The sequence below is a fragment of the Takifugu rubripes genome, chromosome 15 (genome assembly GCF_901000725.2).
Source record: "Takifugu rubripes chromosome 15, fTakRub1.2, whole genome shotgun sequence".
NCBI lineage: Eukaryota > Metazoa > Chordata > Actinopteri > Tetraodontiformes > Tetraodontidae > Takifugu > Takifugu rubripes.
Genome location: NC_042299.1, coordinates 5,522,358 through 5,538,032, shown reverse-complemented (window position 1 = coordinate 5,538,032; position 15,675 = coordinate 5,522,358). Strand labels below are relative to the sequence as shown.

The 15,675-nt window shown below is 44.2% G+C and overlaps 3 protein-coding genes across 8 annotated transcripts; 2 read left to right on the top strand and 1 right to left on the bottom strand.

Annotated features, from left to right (window-relative positions):
- Positions 1–75: 75 nt before the first annotated feature.
- Positions 76–6,207, top strand: dpp3 (dipeptidyl-peptidase 3). The gene is made up of 19 exons (XM_003970768.3): positions 76–200; positions 1,318–1,485; positions 1,590–1,734; positions 1,816–1,905; positions 2,014–2,151; positions 2,432–2,506; positions 2,639–2,729; positions 2,851–2,981; positions 3,244–3,374; positions 3,467–3,525; positions 3,677–3,871; positions 3,952–4,064; positions 4,140–4,232; positions 4,330–4,392; positions 4,461–4,585; positions 4,751–4,871; positions 5,164–5,343; positions 5,587–5,749; positions 5,834–6,207. Exons 2-19 carry the CDS (start codon positions 1,361–1,363, stop codon positions 5,977–5,979), a joined length of 2,184 nt encoding a protein of 727 aa, XP_003970817.1. The 5' UTR covers positions 76–200; positions 1,318–1,360; the 3' UTR covers positions 5,980–6,207.
- Positions 6,208–6,749: 542 nt separating this feature from the next.
- On the bottom strand, positions 6,750–10,231 carry LOC105417437 (ras and Rab interactor 1-like). Of its 4 annotated transcripts, none has more exons than XM_029847978.1 (7): positions 10,075–10,231; positions 9,756–9,871; positions 9,374–9,577; positions 9,148–9,262; positions 8,861–8,933; positions 8,687–8,778; positions 6,750–8,250 (listed from the first exon to the last, which is right to left on the bottom strand). In XM_029847978.1, exons 3-7 carry the CDS (start codon positions 9,575–9,577, stop codon positions 7,088–7,090), a joined length of 1,647 nt encoding a protein of 548 aa, XP_029703838.1. In that variant the 5' UTR covers positions 9,756–9,871; positions 10,075–10,231; the 3' UTR covers positions 6,750–7,087. The 4 variants fall into 4 exon arrangements, with proteins under 4 accessions (XP_029703838.1, XP_029703839.1, XP_029703837.1 ...); XM_029847979.1 differs by lacking the exon at positions 9,756–9,871 and having other exon boundaries at positions 6,750–7,945; positions 8,056–8,250; XM_029847977.1 differs by having other exon boundaries at positions 9,754–10,231.
- Positions 10,232–10,420: 189 nt separating this feature from the next.
- On the top strand, positions 10,421–15,382 carry rbm14a (RNA binding motif protein 14a). Of its 3 annotated transcripts, none has more exons than XR_003890925.1 (9): positions 10,421–10,501; positions 11,115–11,292; positions 11,426–11,610; positions 11,912–12,085; positions 12,169–12,266; positions 12,462–12,737; positions 12,804–13,039; positions 13,145–14,778; positions 14,980–15,382. XR_003890925.1 is itself a non-coding variant. In XM_029847980.1 (9 exons), the coding sequence occupies exons 2-9, from the start codon at positions 11,132–11,134 to the stop codon at positions 14,650–14,652; spliced, it is 1,527 nt and encodes a 508-aa protein (XP_029703840.1). In that variant the 5' UTR covers positions 10,421–10,501; positions 11,115–11,131; the 3' UTR covers positions 14,653–15,382. The 3 variants fall into 3 exon arrangements, 2 of the variants coding, with proteins under 2 accessions (XP_029703840.1, XP_011609408.1); XM_029847980.1 differs by having other exon boundaries at positions 13,145–13,537; positions 14,649–15,382; XM_011611106.2 differs by having other exon boundaries at positions 13,145–15,382.
- Positions 15,383–15,675: the final 293 nt, after the last annotated feature.

Sequence of the window (15,675 nt, the reverse complement as noted above, 5' to 3'; positions counted from 1 at the left end):
TCTTTCAAGAATGACCCCAATGAAGCCGATCAGACGAGTACGGGTTAATTACATCGCGATTGGTTATTATATCTGTCAATCAAAAATTGCAACTGTTCATTGGTTGATGGGCGGTTCTAAAATTGAATGAATCCAGGAAATGTAAGTTGACATCGTGAGACTGCAGTTTGACGTTCACTTGAGCTATAGCTGAGAAGAAGGTAAGTAGCTTTTGAGTATGCAGTTCCCTTTTTATTTTTGGACGGACACTTAATAAGATGCACTTGATGAAAATCGGGAAATTGTAATGCACGCAGCGTAATGGCAAAGATAAAATACTGTACTGTACGTTGGTTTTAGCATAAATGCTAGGAGCTAACAATAGCCAGGAATTAGCCTGGAATTATTTATCTGTTACAAGAGGCTTGAACAGCTTCTGACAGAAGGTTCATTTTAAATCGGCATAGGAAATTCACAAATAATACGTTGCTGTGCAAGTAAGTAGTTCAAAATTACATTTAAATAGAACTGAGAAATGATTCAGTATCAATTTCTGACTCGAATTTGTGTCGTGCTGCCAGCTGTCCTAACCTAACAACAATTGGTATCTAATTCTTTCACTAGTAGTGTGGATCAGTGCTGTAACTGTAACACGACCTTTTTCAATATTAAAGCAAAATAAATGACAAACTTTATATAGTTCGTCTTTTTGCAAATAGACTTTGCGCCAAAGTAATTTAAGTCAACGATTTTATACATTGTCCAACTTTCTTTGATGATTAGCTGACAAATGTGGGGCTTGACCCTCTTTCATCTGGGACTCGGTTTTGGGTCTGGGGAGCTGAACCTTGAGAGTAGTGACAGTGTCCAGAATGTCGCTCAGGTGGAAAGAAAAGATGAAGTCAAGTGTCCTCTCCGATGACCTGGCGTCTAACTGTGCTATGTTTAATCAGAAAAAAGGAGTAACCACAGCAGCCTGCAGATGTCAAGGTTCAAACTTTCCACTGGGCAATGTACAACCAAATAAAAGTGGCAGGTCCTCAGAAAGTTCTGCGTCACATACCTGGGTATTAAAAATAGGTCACTCATATGATAAAGTCAGATCTCAGAGGTGACCTTGCTTTTTGGGAGCACAAGTGTCACATAACTTTATCAACGGTTGAAACAACCATTGAACTTTTCACAACATGTGATGCTAAATTTATGCTGGGAGTGGAAAATGGGCTACAATTAAAATTAAAGACAACAAAGCAGTTTCACCATCGGCACAGTTGAAGTCTTAAATTTTGATTACTTTAAGAACTGGTCAAACTCCTTTTCCTTGTCCTCATTGTTCAGCATCCCACTACAGCCCAGTATTGTAGGAGTGAACTTTGTGAAGATGGTGGACTCTCAGTACTACCTGCCAAATAACATCGGTGTGTCGGCACTCGACTGTGGTGAGGCCTTCCGTTTGCTTTCACCACAAGAAAAGATGTATGCACACTACATGTCACGTGCTGCTTGGTGAGTTTGTTTCTGTCGAGTCACCAATTTTATTAAAATGACTGATGTGACAAGACGTCAGACAAGACATGAACACTGACCAAAGGGTAAAAACTTTGTTCCAGGTATGGTGGTTTGGCAGTGCTGCTGCAGACTTCTCCAGAGTCGGCAGACATTTTTGTCTTGCTGCAGAGGATCTTCAGGAAAGAGACGCCTGCACAGCTGGAGCAAGTCGCCACAGCAGTTGGACTGAGTGCTGAGGAATACAAGGTAACAGGCTCCTTGTGCTTCGTAGGACACCCTTAAAACCACACAGTAGTTGAGAAACAAGCATATTTGTGTCGTATTTAGGCCTTCTTGGTATATGCAGCTGGTCTTTATGCCAACATGGGAAACTACAAGTCCTTTGGAGACACCAAGTTCATTCCAAATATTCCAAAGGTAAGAAGTAATTAAGTTCAACACAAATACTTTTGACCAGTTTAACAACTCTGATGCTCTGTAGTGTTGTTTAGTGAAGTTACCTGCTCTTGTGGTCTGTTTATCTAGGACAAGCTGGAAGCTCTGGTGAAGGCCAGCCAGGCATTCCAGGAGCAGCCCAATGAGATGGAGGCTCTATGGAACGGTTGCTCTTGTTCCATGTTCTCCCTGGAAGACAGACAGAAACAGCTGGGGCTGGGTGACAAGGTTGGAACTGGCATCTCTGAATGTAGACTTTAGGCCAGCTGTGAACCATTTTCCTCTGGTGGATTGGACAAATATTAAGATGAGATTTCTGGTCATTAGGAATTAGTGCATTCTTGCATTTTCATGGCTGGCTTGTTTCTTTGCTGTCCTCATCTTTCCTCAGCTATTTAGCGTTGTGTTTAAATTGGCCGCCCATAGCCAGATTTGGATGAAGTACGTTGGGAGCAGGACCAAGAGGAAAAGCTTGAGTCATGTTTTTTGTCTTTCTTCTGTTCCTCAGGGAATAACAACCTACTTCTCAGGAAACTGCTGTCTGGAAGATGCTGAGCTAGCTCAAAAATTCCTTGATTCAAAGGTAAAATATTCCTTAATTAGCTTTTTTTTAGTTGATTTTGGCACCTCATTTGGACTCGTTTCGCGTTTTTAATGGTTCATCCTCTAATGGCGTCTTCTAGAGACTTTCAGTTGTTTTCTTTTTGTCTTCTAGAAATTGTCGGCTTACAACACCCGTCTGTTTAAGAGGGAGAATGGTGGTAAAATCTGCTACGAAGTGCGTTTGGCTTCAGCTGTGCAGAAAGGTCAGAAGTTGTGCAAGAGATAATATTTAGACTTTACTCTATGACATTAATGTAGACTCTAATTATAATGAAGTGGTTGGAGAGAGATTCATCTATCTGACTTGTGTTACTGTGGTTTCAGATTGTGCAGTGGATGGGGAGTGTGATTCATGCTGCGGCTCTTTCAACTTTGAAGACAAAGAATTCTCTGTCAAGAGAGGAGACTATGCTGCCCTCATGGAGAAAGTCAGCCATTACCTGCAGCAAGCACAGGTAAATCCATGCTTTGAATGATTCTGTTCACTGTGGATTTTTTTCCGCACAGCAGGAAGTGATGCAACAGACCATTTATTCGTTGTCAGGAAAGCTTTTGATTGGAGTGAAAGGACTAAAAAAACAAATGCAGCCTGAGGGTTTTGTGGGATGTTGGTGATGTGATACAGCAGCACAGGCCGCGGGATTATGAGTCAACACTCTTCCTGCCACCGTTTCCATTTTGTAATGTTTTTGCTGTGTTTCCAAATGCTAAATACAGGCCTATGCTGCCAACGAGAACCAGAGACGGATGCTGGAGGAATACAGACGTAGCTTCACCTTTGGCTCAGTCGAAGCCCATAAAGAAGGCTCGCGCTACTGGATTAAAGACAAAGGGCCCATTGTTGAAAGGTGAGCCCATTAAACCACAATGATGCTAAACCACTCATGGATTTGAATTAACTGTCTTAGTAACCTGTCTGTGTCTACTTTTGTCCCATCAGTTACATTGGTTTCATTGAAAGCTACAGAGACCCCTTTGGCTCAAGAGGAGAGTTTGAGGGTAATTAAAACATTGTTTTTGTATTGAAGATAGAAGTCAGCTTCACATTGTCCAGCTCTGATTTTCTCTGTTTAGGGTGGTGCGAAAATTTCAAACACAAACTGTCAGACAGACCTGTTCCTCTCCTGCTTGACTTAGCCGTCTCCTCCAGGTTTTGTTGCAGTCGTGAACAAGGCCATGAGTCAGCGTTTTGCCAAACTGGTGAGCTCTGCTGAAGTCTTGCTCCCTGAGCTGCCCTGGCCGCAAGAATTTGAGAAGGACACTTTCCTCAAGCCTGATTTTACCTCACTGGATGTCCTCACCTTCGCTGGGAGTGGAATTCCAGCTGGCATCAACATACCGAACTGTGCGTTTGCTTTATGACCCACACGTGGGGACTAGTGCCACACTTTAGCGAGTTAACATTTGTGACTGTTTTATGCGCAGACGATGACATCAGACAGTCGGAGGGCTTCAAAAATGTGTCTCTTGGCAACGTCCTGGCTGTTGCCTATGCTACACAGAAAGAGAAACTGACTTTCTTAGACGAAGAGGACAAGGTAATAGACTCCAGAGGGGTTCTTGTGGTTCCTGCAGACTCCTACATTGAATTACACACGTGTTGTTCTTTCTAGGATTCCTTTATTAAGTGGAAGGGACCATCCTTTGAGGTGCAGGTTGGACTACACGAGTTACTGGGACATGGAAGTGGCAAGCTGTTTGTCCAGGTAACCTGATCTGAATCATTTTAACTGATGTACCTTTTCTATGCTAATATAATGAGTTGTCATTTATTACTTTGGTTTGACCATCCATTTTCTCCAGGATGACAATGGCAAGTTTAACTTTGACCAAGAAAAGGTGATCAACCCAGAGACTGGAGAACAGGTGAGCTGTGCTGTTTAGCTGCTATTCTCTTGGTTAAAGGACTCTAAAAGCATCACTACATCTTCCAGGTGTCCACTTGGTATCTGGGCAGCGAGACATGGGACAGCAAATTCTCAACGATCGCTTCCTCTTATGAAGAATGTCGGGCTGAGTGTGTTGGACTCTACCTGTGTCTCAACAGGGACGTGCTCAGGTCCACCAATTTATAACACTCTGTATCTTCATGAATGTCCCAGTCGTGTAGAATGTCCTGTCCGATACTAATGCAGACAGACTGATGGACAGTTATTTGACAAACCATAGTTTCTTTTTCAAGTGTGATGAATTCCAGGTGTGTTTTATCTGCTTAACCTTCCAGTATTTTTGGCCACGAGGGTCAAAATGCAGACGAGGTGGTGTACATCAACTGGCTCAGCATGGTCCGAGCCGGACTGTTGGGCCTTGAGTTCTACACTCCCGAAAGCAAGAGCTGGAGACAGGTGATGCCAATACCGCTCCCCTCCAACATCGACTGTGTCGCAGCACAAAGTCATCATGTGTAAATGTTTGGTTGAAGGTTGGATTTCCAGTGGTACTCAGTGTTGCGTCACGTGTGTTTAGATGAGCAGTCGACGTGCAGACGGCTTCAGATGTGTTCCTTATAGAGTGATAAATTTAGATTTGAGTTTGGATTTGTGCAGCTTGCATAATGTCGGCCTCTGTTTACATAAACTTCTGGAAATGTATACAGCGAATGTTGCCTGAACGTGTGTATCTGTGTCTGTGTGTCAGGCTCACATGCAGGCTCGTTTCGTAATCCTGCGTGTTCTGATTGAGGCTGGGGAGGACCTCGTGAGCCTGGAGGAGGTGACAGGTCAGGATGGAAAACCTGATGCTCGCATCAGACTGGACCGAAGCAAAATCCACACTGTGGGCAAAAGCGCCATCCACAGGTTCCTTTGTAAACTGCAGGTGCGTTGTGGCAACATGTTGCGGTTAATAACGAAATATTTCTAAATTTAATGGTCTTAATTGACTATGGGGTTCAATCAGCATTCCATTACCACCATTATATATTTATTTTAAATGTATTTGAGATCTATACATACACATTTTGTCAGATAACTAATTAGGAAACTAATTGGGGAAGCTCAAATTTACATTTTGACTCGGTTGCAAATTAAAATAAGTAATGAATGTGTCTCCTACCCATAGGTTTTCAAATCAACAGCCGATGTGGAAGGTGGTCGGGCTCTCTATGACAAGTATTCCACAGTCAGCGACAGCGGCACACACAACTTCCTGCGTCTGCGGGAAACAGTGCTGCTCAGGAAGGAAGCTCGTAAGATGTTTGTCCAGGCCAACACCAAAATCAATGGTAAATACATGCTTCTGTAGCACAATTCACCTGTGATTTTACAAGCAGTGTTTAAAACACCTCTTTTTCATATGTCTTTTCCAGGAGATGCTGTAGAGCTAGTGGAATATGAAAGCAGTGCAGCAGGTTTGATTTGCTCATTTGTCGAACGCTTCCAAGATGATGTTGAGAAGTTGGAGTCTGACCTTTTGCAGATGAGCCGAAACGACGCCCCCTGCTGGTGTAGTTAGATGGATGCGACGCCTCAGTCTTAAGAGACAGTATCAGAAACGCTTTTTGTTTATCTGCATAAGTGATTCTCAATGATTACATAAACTGCCAGCTGACAGGGCCACACAACGCTGCGGAGATGTCGGCCACAAATCCATATAGCGCCGGTCCATGGTTTAAGGATTTAATAATGGTAGTGTTACGCTGATGCCACACATTTCTAATAAAAAGTTCTGTAACAGACTAAATGTGTGTAATTTACTTCAAGATTGTAACTATTGGCCTGCTGGTGGTGTAATGGTGTAGGGGGTATTTTCTTGGCACACTTTTTGGCCCCTCAGTAACAAATGAGTATCATTTAAGGTGTTGCGGACCATCTCCATCCCTGTAGGACCACAGTGGACCATCCTCTGATGGCTACTTCTGCCATTTAACAAAGCTCAGATCAACACAAACTGGTTTCTGAATAATCATAATGACTGGGGAGGGGGCAGGCACCTCCTCAGTCACCAGAACTGAATCAGGTAGATCAGCTTTGGGATGTGGTGGAGCAGGAGATTCTCCTCATAGATGTGCAGCAGCTGAGGGATGCTCTCATGTCAAGATGGAGCAGAATCTTTCAACACCTGGTTGAAAGGATGATATGAAGAATTCTAAATTCTTGGATGTACATTTATGCATAAACATCTAGATACTTTAGAGAAAGAGAACTTCATCCTGAATATCTGGTGTCTAGTTTTGTGTTTGTGTAATTTTCTTCTCTGTATGGAGCAAAGCAGCAGCCATTATGTTGAGATAAAATGACTGAAAGATTTATTCAAACAAAATTGAAACAAGAAATACAAAGTTGAAAATGCTACAGGAAAGTCTGCAGTGAAAACATGCAAAACAAGAGGATTGATGGTTATTTGAAAATACTTTAAGTTAAAAAATCACTATGCACATATTTATTCACCGATGTATATATTCACAATGTTTATCTACAATCAACACCTGTGTCTGTAAAGGCATTGACTTTGGTATACGTGTAAAATTTTAAATAATACACATTCTTATATTATGCACGTAGAATCTATGCGTTTTTCCTCTGATATAATGTGATTGTACACAATGATTTAATTCTTTATCTCAATCCGACTCGAGACGCGTTTCATTGCTTTGGGGTGGTCTACTCTTTTCCACCCTCTCCTGGCCAATGTAGGAGCAGCAGCTTTCTTCGTCCTTCAGACAAACAGTGTCCATCTGTAAAAGCAAACCCTGCCCGTCGTCTCCATTTATCTCACCACCTTCATCATTGCAATCTATTCCTGCAATGGCCTCCTCATCTCCTTTGTCTGATCCCTGCTGATCTATTGTCAAAGGAGCAGTAAAAGGGGGGAAGGAAAGAGAGGTACAAGAAGAATTGGATGGGATCAGAGGTGAAAGAGATGGAAACTGATAAGGAAAAAGAGAAGGTGACACATTGGGCAGGCTCTGTAGAGACATTGAGCTGAGCATCTTGGGAGAAAGAGATGGGGATTGATAGGGTGAGAGTGAAGGAGACTCAAGAGGAGATGGTGCTTTGGGAAAAGCTTGAGGTGTCAGAGAAGGTGCAGATGGGGAGAGGTATGGAGAGAGTGAGGGAGGGTGGAAGGAGCTGATCACAGGTGAGGGCTGCATGTAGTCTGAGTTATCCGGAAGCTGCTCCATTATTGCTGGGAGCTGAGATGAAGCCTGTGTGGGGCGCTGCTCCTGCTGCAGTCGGATGTGAGGGGTAGGAGGTGGAGGCTCACTGGCATTGTCCTCTGTCTGTTTCTGAACAATCTGACTGGCTTTACATTGGCCTTGGATTTTTTGAAGACCTTTACTCTTTCCCTTGGACTTGGGCATCAGAGGGGGTGGAGGTGGAGGAGCGAGTGGGGGCGACAGCAGGGTCGACGTCTCTGTGGAAACACGAACCTTAAGGCTGCGTTTGAACATGCGTCTTCTTAACAGTGGGCTCTCCATCTGTAGGAAAAGGGGGTTGATGAAGCAGAGGGCACCCTGGCCAGAGCCACAGTCCAGCTCTCTGGGGCTGCGTGTCTTAATAGGACAAAACTCATGGAACAAGGTCAAACCAGGAGCAGGAGCTTTGCTGGCATTTGACAGGCTGTCTGAATCAGACCGTGGAGCTGAGTCAGACTGAGGTGAAGCACTTGTCTGTGGTGCAGGGCCAGGAGGGGCTGTGCTTATGCTGCCTGGCTTCTCCTGATCCTTCTGAGGCAGAGGTGCCTCCCGGGGGCCGCGGACATTGAGGTGTGAATTCCAGAATTCTACAAAAGGTGTTGAGGAAAGTTAAACTCTGACTTGCTTGATTGAAATAACATTTCCTGTGGCCTGTAACTACCACGTCGCTGTAACACAGAGCTTGGGCAGATGTGTGTGTCTGGTGTGATTTAATCCTCTAGGAGGCCTGCACATATTTGTGGTTTTACATTTCCTAATCTACTACATGGAAACATAACACAGCATGCTTTACTTCAATGCTGCCCAAAAGTTCCTGCATAAAAGCAAAAACAGCAAATTGAAACGTTTGTGAAAGTTAAACCAAACTTTAATAGAAATACAAGTAAATTAATTTATGATACATCAGTATAGCTTTCTGGGAATAAATTCAAATTTCTGGCAATAAACCTTAAGTAAATCTAAGTGTATTTATTTACGTCCATGTTTACAATGCCTGTACCAAATGGAAACACGATCACCAACCTATTCCCATATGTGAGATGGACTCCAGTTCTTTGTGCGATGTTGCCTTTGCGATGGCCTCAGGAAGCTCTAGAGGAAAGGGTAACACATCTCTGACACACAGAGAGGATGCAGAGTGATCAGTGCAGGAATGAAACAATGGACCGGAGAGAAAAGAGAATCTGTGACATTCACCTGCTCACACAGTAGAAGGAAACTAGTCTCGGGAGGTCTGGAAAGCTTATGGCCGATGTTTCCAGAGACAGAGCTGAGAGAAAACACCCAGTTGAGGAATGAATTACACTTAAAGTCTATGCTCTATTTTTAGCTATGTACAAATTTAGTGGAAATTAAGACATTTTCCTTGAAAACAAGTATTTACTCTACTGACCGTCTGATTTTGATCAGTAATTCTAGTCTTTAAAAAAAAATCAAATTTCAAATTCGATGGTCTGAAATCCGACATTACAAAGCGTTCTCACTGGATTGCTCCTCTCTGATCCCGAACTGCTGCACAAAGGATGGTACGCTCTCATCGGCCAAACGTACACACAGCACATTCCGCTGAGATGTGCGGGATTTGCGCACCAGGAAGGTCTGTCAGACACAGAATGCATTCATGAGTCTGTGGGAAAGGTCCCGCGAGGTTTAAGAGACGTGTGTGTGTGACTGTGTACTTTCTTGAGGATAAGTGTATGTGGCTCTGACCCCAGGAGGTTCCCTCTGCAGGATATGCAGCGCAGTAGCTGGATTAATTGACAGCTGAAACCAGACAGGAACTGTGAGCAGGAGACGGTCCAGTACGCTGATGCTTTTCAGGGAGCCCCGTCCTCTGTGATGCCCTGCAAACTTGTGCCCTGATGGCTGAGCGGGCTCAGGGAAATCATAAAGTGGCTCCTGCTGTTGTGCCATCTACAAATACACAACAATAATAGACACACACCAAATGAATATGGTTGTAGACTATCCGGCAGATCATCATGGATGCTGTCTAATGTCGAATTAAAGGTAGCTACTGTATATTTATAGCTCACATTCCCAATGGGAAGATATTTGGGATGGCTGCACACACACAGAGACATACTCACACCTGTGTAATAAATCCACCTGGATTGGGACAGCAAGCCCAGACTTGGTAAAAGGCAGCAGCTCAGACAGAAGGTGAGTGAATAGGCACAAAACGACGCATAATCTAGGAAATATAATCTAGGCCCACAAACAAGACTGCTCAAAATATATACACAGTGTAGTTTGACATGATTACAACGTTATATCTCACTTTAAATAAGCCTATACTTTTGCTTCGATGTGAGCGCGTTCTTCCTAACTGCATTCCCTTTTCCATGTACTGCGCACATTTTTCCTGCTGTATAAATACCCAGCTTGTAACGTCTGATCCAGGTTTTTACCTCTACCGTGACTTTCTCTTTATCCCGTCTGATTCCACACGTTATGATGACATGCTCCCGACTCTTCCTTAAACTTCAGCACAACGAGAAAGTCAACTTGTCTCTCACTTGGGTAGTCATAACCTGCGCTCCCAGATCGGAAGAAGCCAATCTTCCATGGCTCCTCCTCTGTTAACACCTGATTACACCTTAATAAATATTAATCAAATTGCACGAAATGCATGTTGCTTTTGGATTCTGTCGTGATTAAATGTATCTATAATAGCAAAAGTACAATTTGAAAATGATCGGGAAGTCTTCTATTAACATTTTGCGAAAACGCGGTGAAACTGCGCCTTCGTGGCAGCGATTGCGTCTGTGTAGCGCATCGAGTCAGATGACCGGAACCGGATGTGAAGTTTGAACTACAGCTCCACGGCCGCGTTGGGTAAGAAGAGTCTGTTGCTTCAAAGCAGGAAAAAATACATTTTACGATTTACCTTTCAATTGTACACCACTGGCATTAAAATATACTGGACAGTAACTGTTGCACATGGGAGAGCGTGATGTTAGGCGAAGATTCATTTACGTAATAATAAAAAATATCTTCGTTAGCTTAGGCTAATTTAGCTTAGCCGACATTAGCTCCATCGACGCTTTAACAAAATGGCCAGCGGTTGTAGTTTTAGCTAACTTACGGCCATATCTTTAAACTATTGTGGATTCAGCTTACAACAAACCCAAAAGCCGAGTGTACGTCTCCACTGTCATATGTTGTTAATATAACCGGGCTTGGGTCTTAGCTACTACTAATTCGATGTTTTCGACTCGTAAATGATTAGGTTTGCTAATCATACGCCACAAATGCCGGTTTAGTAATTGTGGGGAACTCGGCGACCTAAAGTTTTTGGAGTGAACAAATACACACGATACACTTGTGACGCAATTAGCCAAATTCCAGTCCTCCTAAATGCGCTTTAACCAAATCCTGTTGTACATATTTGTGAATAAAAACGAAGCTGAAATCCGCCTTAATGGAAGCACGCTGTCGCCTCTTGCAGATGCTCTTGATTCAGAGATGAGCGGTGAGAACGTGAAGCTGTTCGTGGGGAATCTTCCTATCGATGCCACTCAGGATGAGCTCAACAAGCTTTTTGCTCCGTATGGAGAAATCAACACCTGCTCCCTGCTCAGGCAGTATGCCTTTGTTACCCTGAAAGGAGAAGGAGCTGCAGACAGGTAAAGCTGGCAGATACACCTCTGTTCCTGAAACATTTCTTGGGAAGGTTGACTTGTATTTAGGTCTGTTCATAATTCTGCTGTTTTCATTTCTATTGTACCTGTTGATAATAAGTATTCTCGTGGCTTGCAGGGCCATACGGCATCTTGATGGTAAAGAGTACAGAGGCAGACCTCTGGTGGTTGAAGAATCACGTGCACGCCCACCAAACTCCACCAAAGTCTTTGTCGGGAACATTAGTGCAACATGCTCAGCTGATGACTTGCATGGGCTTTTTGCCAGCTTTGGCAGAGTTTTGGATTGCGATAAGGTCAAAGGTGAGTAACAGCTTGTTACAGATCCTCACTGCTGCTTGTTTAGGAGGAGCAGCAGGTTTTGCTAATGAATTAAGTGTGTTCGCTCGCTTTCTGTTGCTCTTAAGATAAAAATATCTTCATTTATTGTCTCTCAGATGAAAGGAATAGATCCATTTTATGGCTTGATTTTTCTGTCGTAACAATAAAGCTGATCATTTAATTAATTTGAAAGTTCGATGGACTGAAAACAAAGGAAAGTGAAGGCTGACGTTCAACAAGTGGAATGTCTTAAACTATCATGTGTGTTCTGTATTCCTCACAGCCAGGTTATGTTCAAACGTCGGCTATGCTTTTGTGCACATGGAAAGGAAAGAAGAAGCCATGGCAGCTATCGATGCGCTCAACGGGACCATGTTTAAGGGTCGTCAGTTGGCTGTTGAACTCTCTAAAGCTCAACCTTTGGTCAACCAGATGGTGTCTGGAGGAAATTCAACAGGTGCAGAAGAGTTCAAGGCTCAGTATTTGTGCATATCTTTTGCTTTTGCCAACATGCACTCATGTTTTTCCTTCTCCATGAAGGTGGGCTTCTCCCAAGACCCCCACTGTCCATTGAGCATCAGAGCCAGGCAGCGGTTCTTGCTGCAGCTGCAGCAGCTGCGGCCGGACTGCCCATACAGGTCAGTGGGATCTTCAGCCGGACTTTTGCAATACTTGATTTCTATCTTTGGAATAGTGAGAAGTCGCTGGGGGGAAATCATTTCTAAGTATTTAAATTTTAACTCGCCTTACATTTTGTGTGTGTTTCCATGACGGGTTTTGTTCAATAGCCAAATGAGAAGAGAATCTTGAAAAAGCCTCTTCCATGTTTTCAGGTCCAACAGAGTGTTCACAACTCCTTCTTCAACACCACTTCCTTCGACCCCACCTATGCCGCTCTTAAAGGGATCACAAGCTCTAAGGGTGCAGATGGGATGATATATGGAGCTCTTGCTAGTCAGGTGTACGGATCTGTGGCTGACCAGGTTTACCAGGATATAACCAACCACGATAATACAGCTCATGTAGAAGAAGTGGAGACGCCAGCTGGACCAGATCCAACAGTGCTTTTTGAAGCAGCAAGAGCCAAGTTCTTTCAAGAAGGACAAAAGGTACTTTTCAAATGTGTGTTCATATTGAAAAGTTTCAGTGTACATGAACAGTTATTTTTATTAAAGATACTGGCTGAGCAGCAGGCAGGGAAAAAGACCAGCACCACCACAGCGACAACAGAACCTGAGCGGGACCGTAGCCCAATCAGAGGAAATCGAGCACCCCTCCTACCTGACCCTGTTCCTGGCTCATTTGCTCAGACCAGACCCAAACGCCGGGCGCTGCTGCCTACACCGAGTGGAGGGCCCGAAGAGTCTGCGTCCACTACAAATGCCCCTGAGGGGGTGGATCCAGTGGCTAGGTACACACTCACGTCAGCATAGTGACACCTTCAGTGATTTGGCTTGTAGAGCTGCGTTTCACACCAGGGAGTGTTTTTGTAATTATCATATTTTTTTTGCTGCAGATCTTATACAGAGTACTATCAGCAGATGCATCAGTACCAGCAGTATCAGCAGTACCAGCAGTACCAATACCTCCAATATGCCTACACCAACCCACCTCCACCCCCGCCCCCGCCACCACCCGCCACCACTCAGACACAGGACTCCTCTGCTGACACCGCACCCCCAGGGACGTACTCAGCACCCCCGACTTTCAATACCTCAGCGTCCTACCCACCGCCAGGGACATACGACGCTTCGGGTTACGATAACTCGTCTGGAAGCTACAGCTCTGCATCTGGGAACTATGATGTCTCATCAGGAGGCTATGATGCATCTGGAACCTACGCAGCGGCAGGAGCATATGATTCATCTGGAGCTTACGCAGCAGGGGGAAACTACTCCACATCCACACCGTATGAGCAGACACCCGCACACGGGCAACCCATGCCCCAGTGCAATGATTACCCTTACCACACACCAGAGCCCCCTTATCGATAGTTCACCCAAAACAGGATCTCCACACTGCAGACACGCGTGCAAATGTGTATTTACATAAGGGACACTTCAGACAGAGAACCTGGAGAGGCAGAAAGGTTGTAGTTTGAAAGTGGTCTCTTCTCCACCATCATATAGTCTCTTACTGGCCTGTCACTGGTGGGCAGTGGGGGTAGTGGGAAGGGTCAGATGTTGAAGAGCTGTTATGGAGATTGTCATTTATATTCACTTTCATTAGCTTAGGATCCTCTTTGAGAAACAGGATGAAGTGTGTTGGGACACGGAGGCCACATTTGATGATTTAAATATTTGATAAAGCAGAAGATTCTGTTCAACATTTGTGTTACATGAACTGTAAGTCATTTCAAAGTGATGAAGGCTGTCCGCAGGGGCTTTTGTAAATTCACAGCCTGCATGTAAAGGACAAACCAGATATACCTGAAAGATTGTTGGGAGTGGTGCCATGCAGGGAACCTCAGTGTCCTACAGGCAGGTAACAATTAAATCCACTTTTTTTGATGCTCGTTTGATAGCATCCCGAGCCAGATTAAATCTCAAATGTGTTTTTTGACAGTGAGTCCAAGCCATTTTTTTAATGATCATGTATGGACTTTCTGGTGTTGGCCTCTGTAGTTAGCTCATCCAGCAAGGAGGTTTGGGCTAGTTTTCATGGGATGGGCACCAGCATCAGTGCTCCAGTACCAGTTAGCTGTAGGGGATTCTCCGCGAAGTGCCGGTGAATGCTGTAGTAATCTCCTCGTGACTGAGATGGACGTGGGCGTGCAAAGGTGACTCCTGAACTCTTGATTTCAGTCGTTTGATTCTGACTCTCTGCAGATGTCCTCTGGTGATGCTAACACTTCTCTGGCTCGCCCAGGCCCCCGTCAATGTGTAGTGGCTCTTTAGGTTCAACAGACACACAGCCTCTCAATTTCCACATTATTCCACCGTCTCCATATAAACTGTTAGTTGCATGCCTTGTTGTTGCTGCTGCTCCAGCCACCTTCTTCCTCTTGCTGATTATTGCAGCTAGAGTGGGAGGGAGCCAATCTGAGCCCTTGCCCTGGACGTACGCCACATGCACCCGTAGCATGGGATGGGGAAAACAGCAGCGTTAGGCCTGAAAATGCTGTGGACGATGGGGTGTCCCCCCTCTAAGGTAAACACTCAGCCCACACACTCCTGCCCCTCCCTGAGACACATGCATACAGTTACACCCTTGTCTGTTCCTTCCATTTCTTGCCTGTCTTCAGGGAATTTTTTTTGTGGTCAGATTTAAATTTTTAATGGGAGATAACTTTTTCTTTTTTCGCACCAGTCCTAGTTTTGCATTTTCTTCTGTTTAATGTCACCTCCCCAGAGACTAGCAGATGCACACATCAGATTTGGAAGCCTCGTCCTTTAGGGTAAGCTCCCACTCTCTGGCGCACGCGTGCCGTTAGTGCGTCCTGCTCTTGGCCACACCTGGACATTCAGATACGACAGGTTGGATCTGTCTTTTTATGAAAATCTTCCTTTGGGGCCAATTTGGGGGCCATTGCCTTGCTTAAGAGCACAGCTGTAAGCCCTTCAATTCACAGTTGAATATCCTGACTGAGGATCGGTTGCTGGTTCAACGCTCACCTCCCCTCTCCCCAAAACCATTTTTGATGCCACATCAAACTTGTATAAATGACAATAATCCATTATTTTGTTTTAAATTGCATTTTGTTCGATGTTATTTGAAATGGTTATCAATAAATAAATTTCAACTGACTTGCCGCATCTCTGTGTGAATATTTATAGCTGAGCTGAGAAAAGTGGTGCAGGACACTGATCAGCATCAGATGACGTTTTATTCCATTCTCTCCCAAAAACATCAGCCTGTGCTTTCAAATGCTAATCAAAGAAAATGACGACATATTCAATCTTGTACAAAAATAAGGACACGAAAACAACTCAAAGGTGAGTTTTACTCCCTGCTAACAAGTGTCGTGGACACTCCTGAAGTTAAAAAGGTTCACAGATGATGCTGAGGTTTTAATGTGTAAATATGGATGAAATGGGTCTGAGGGTG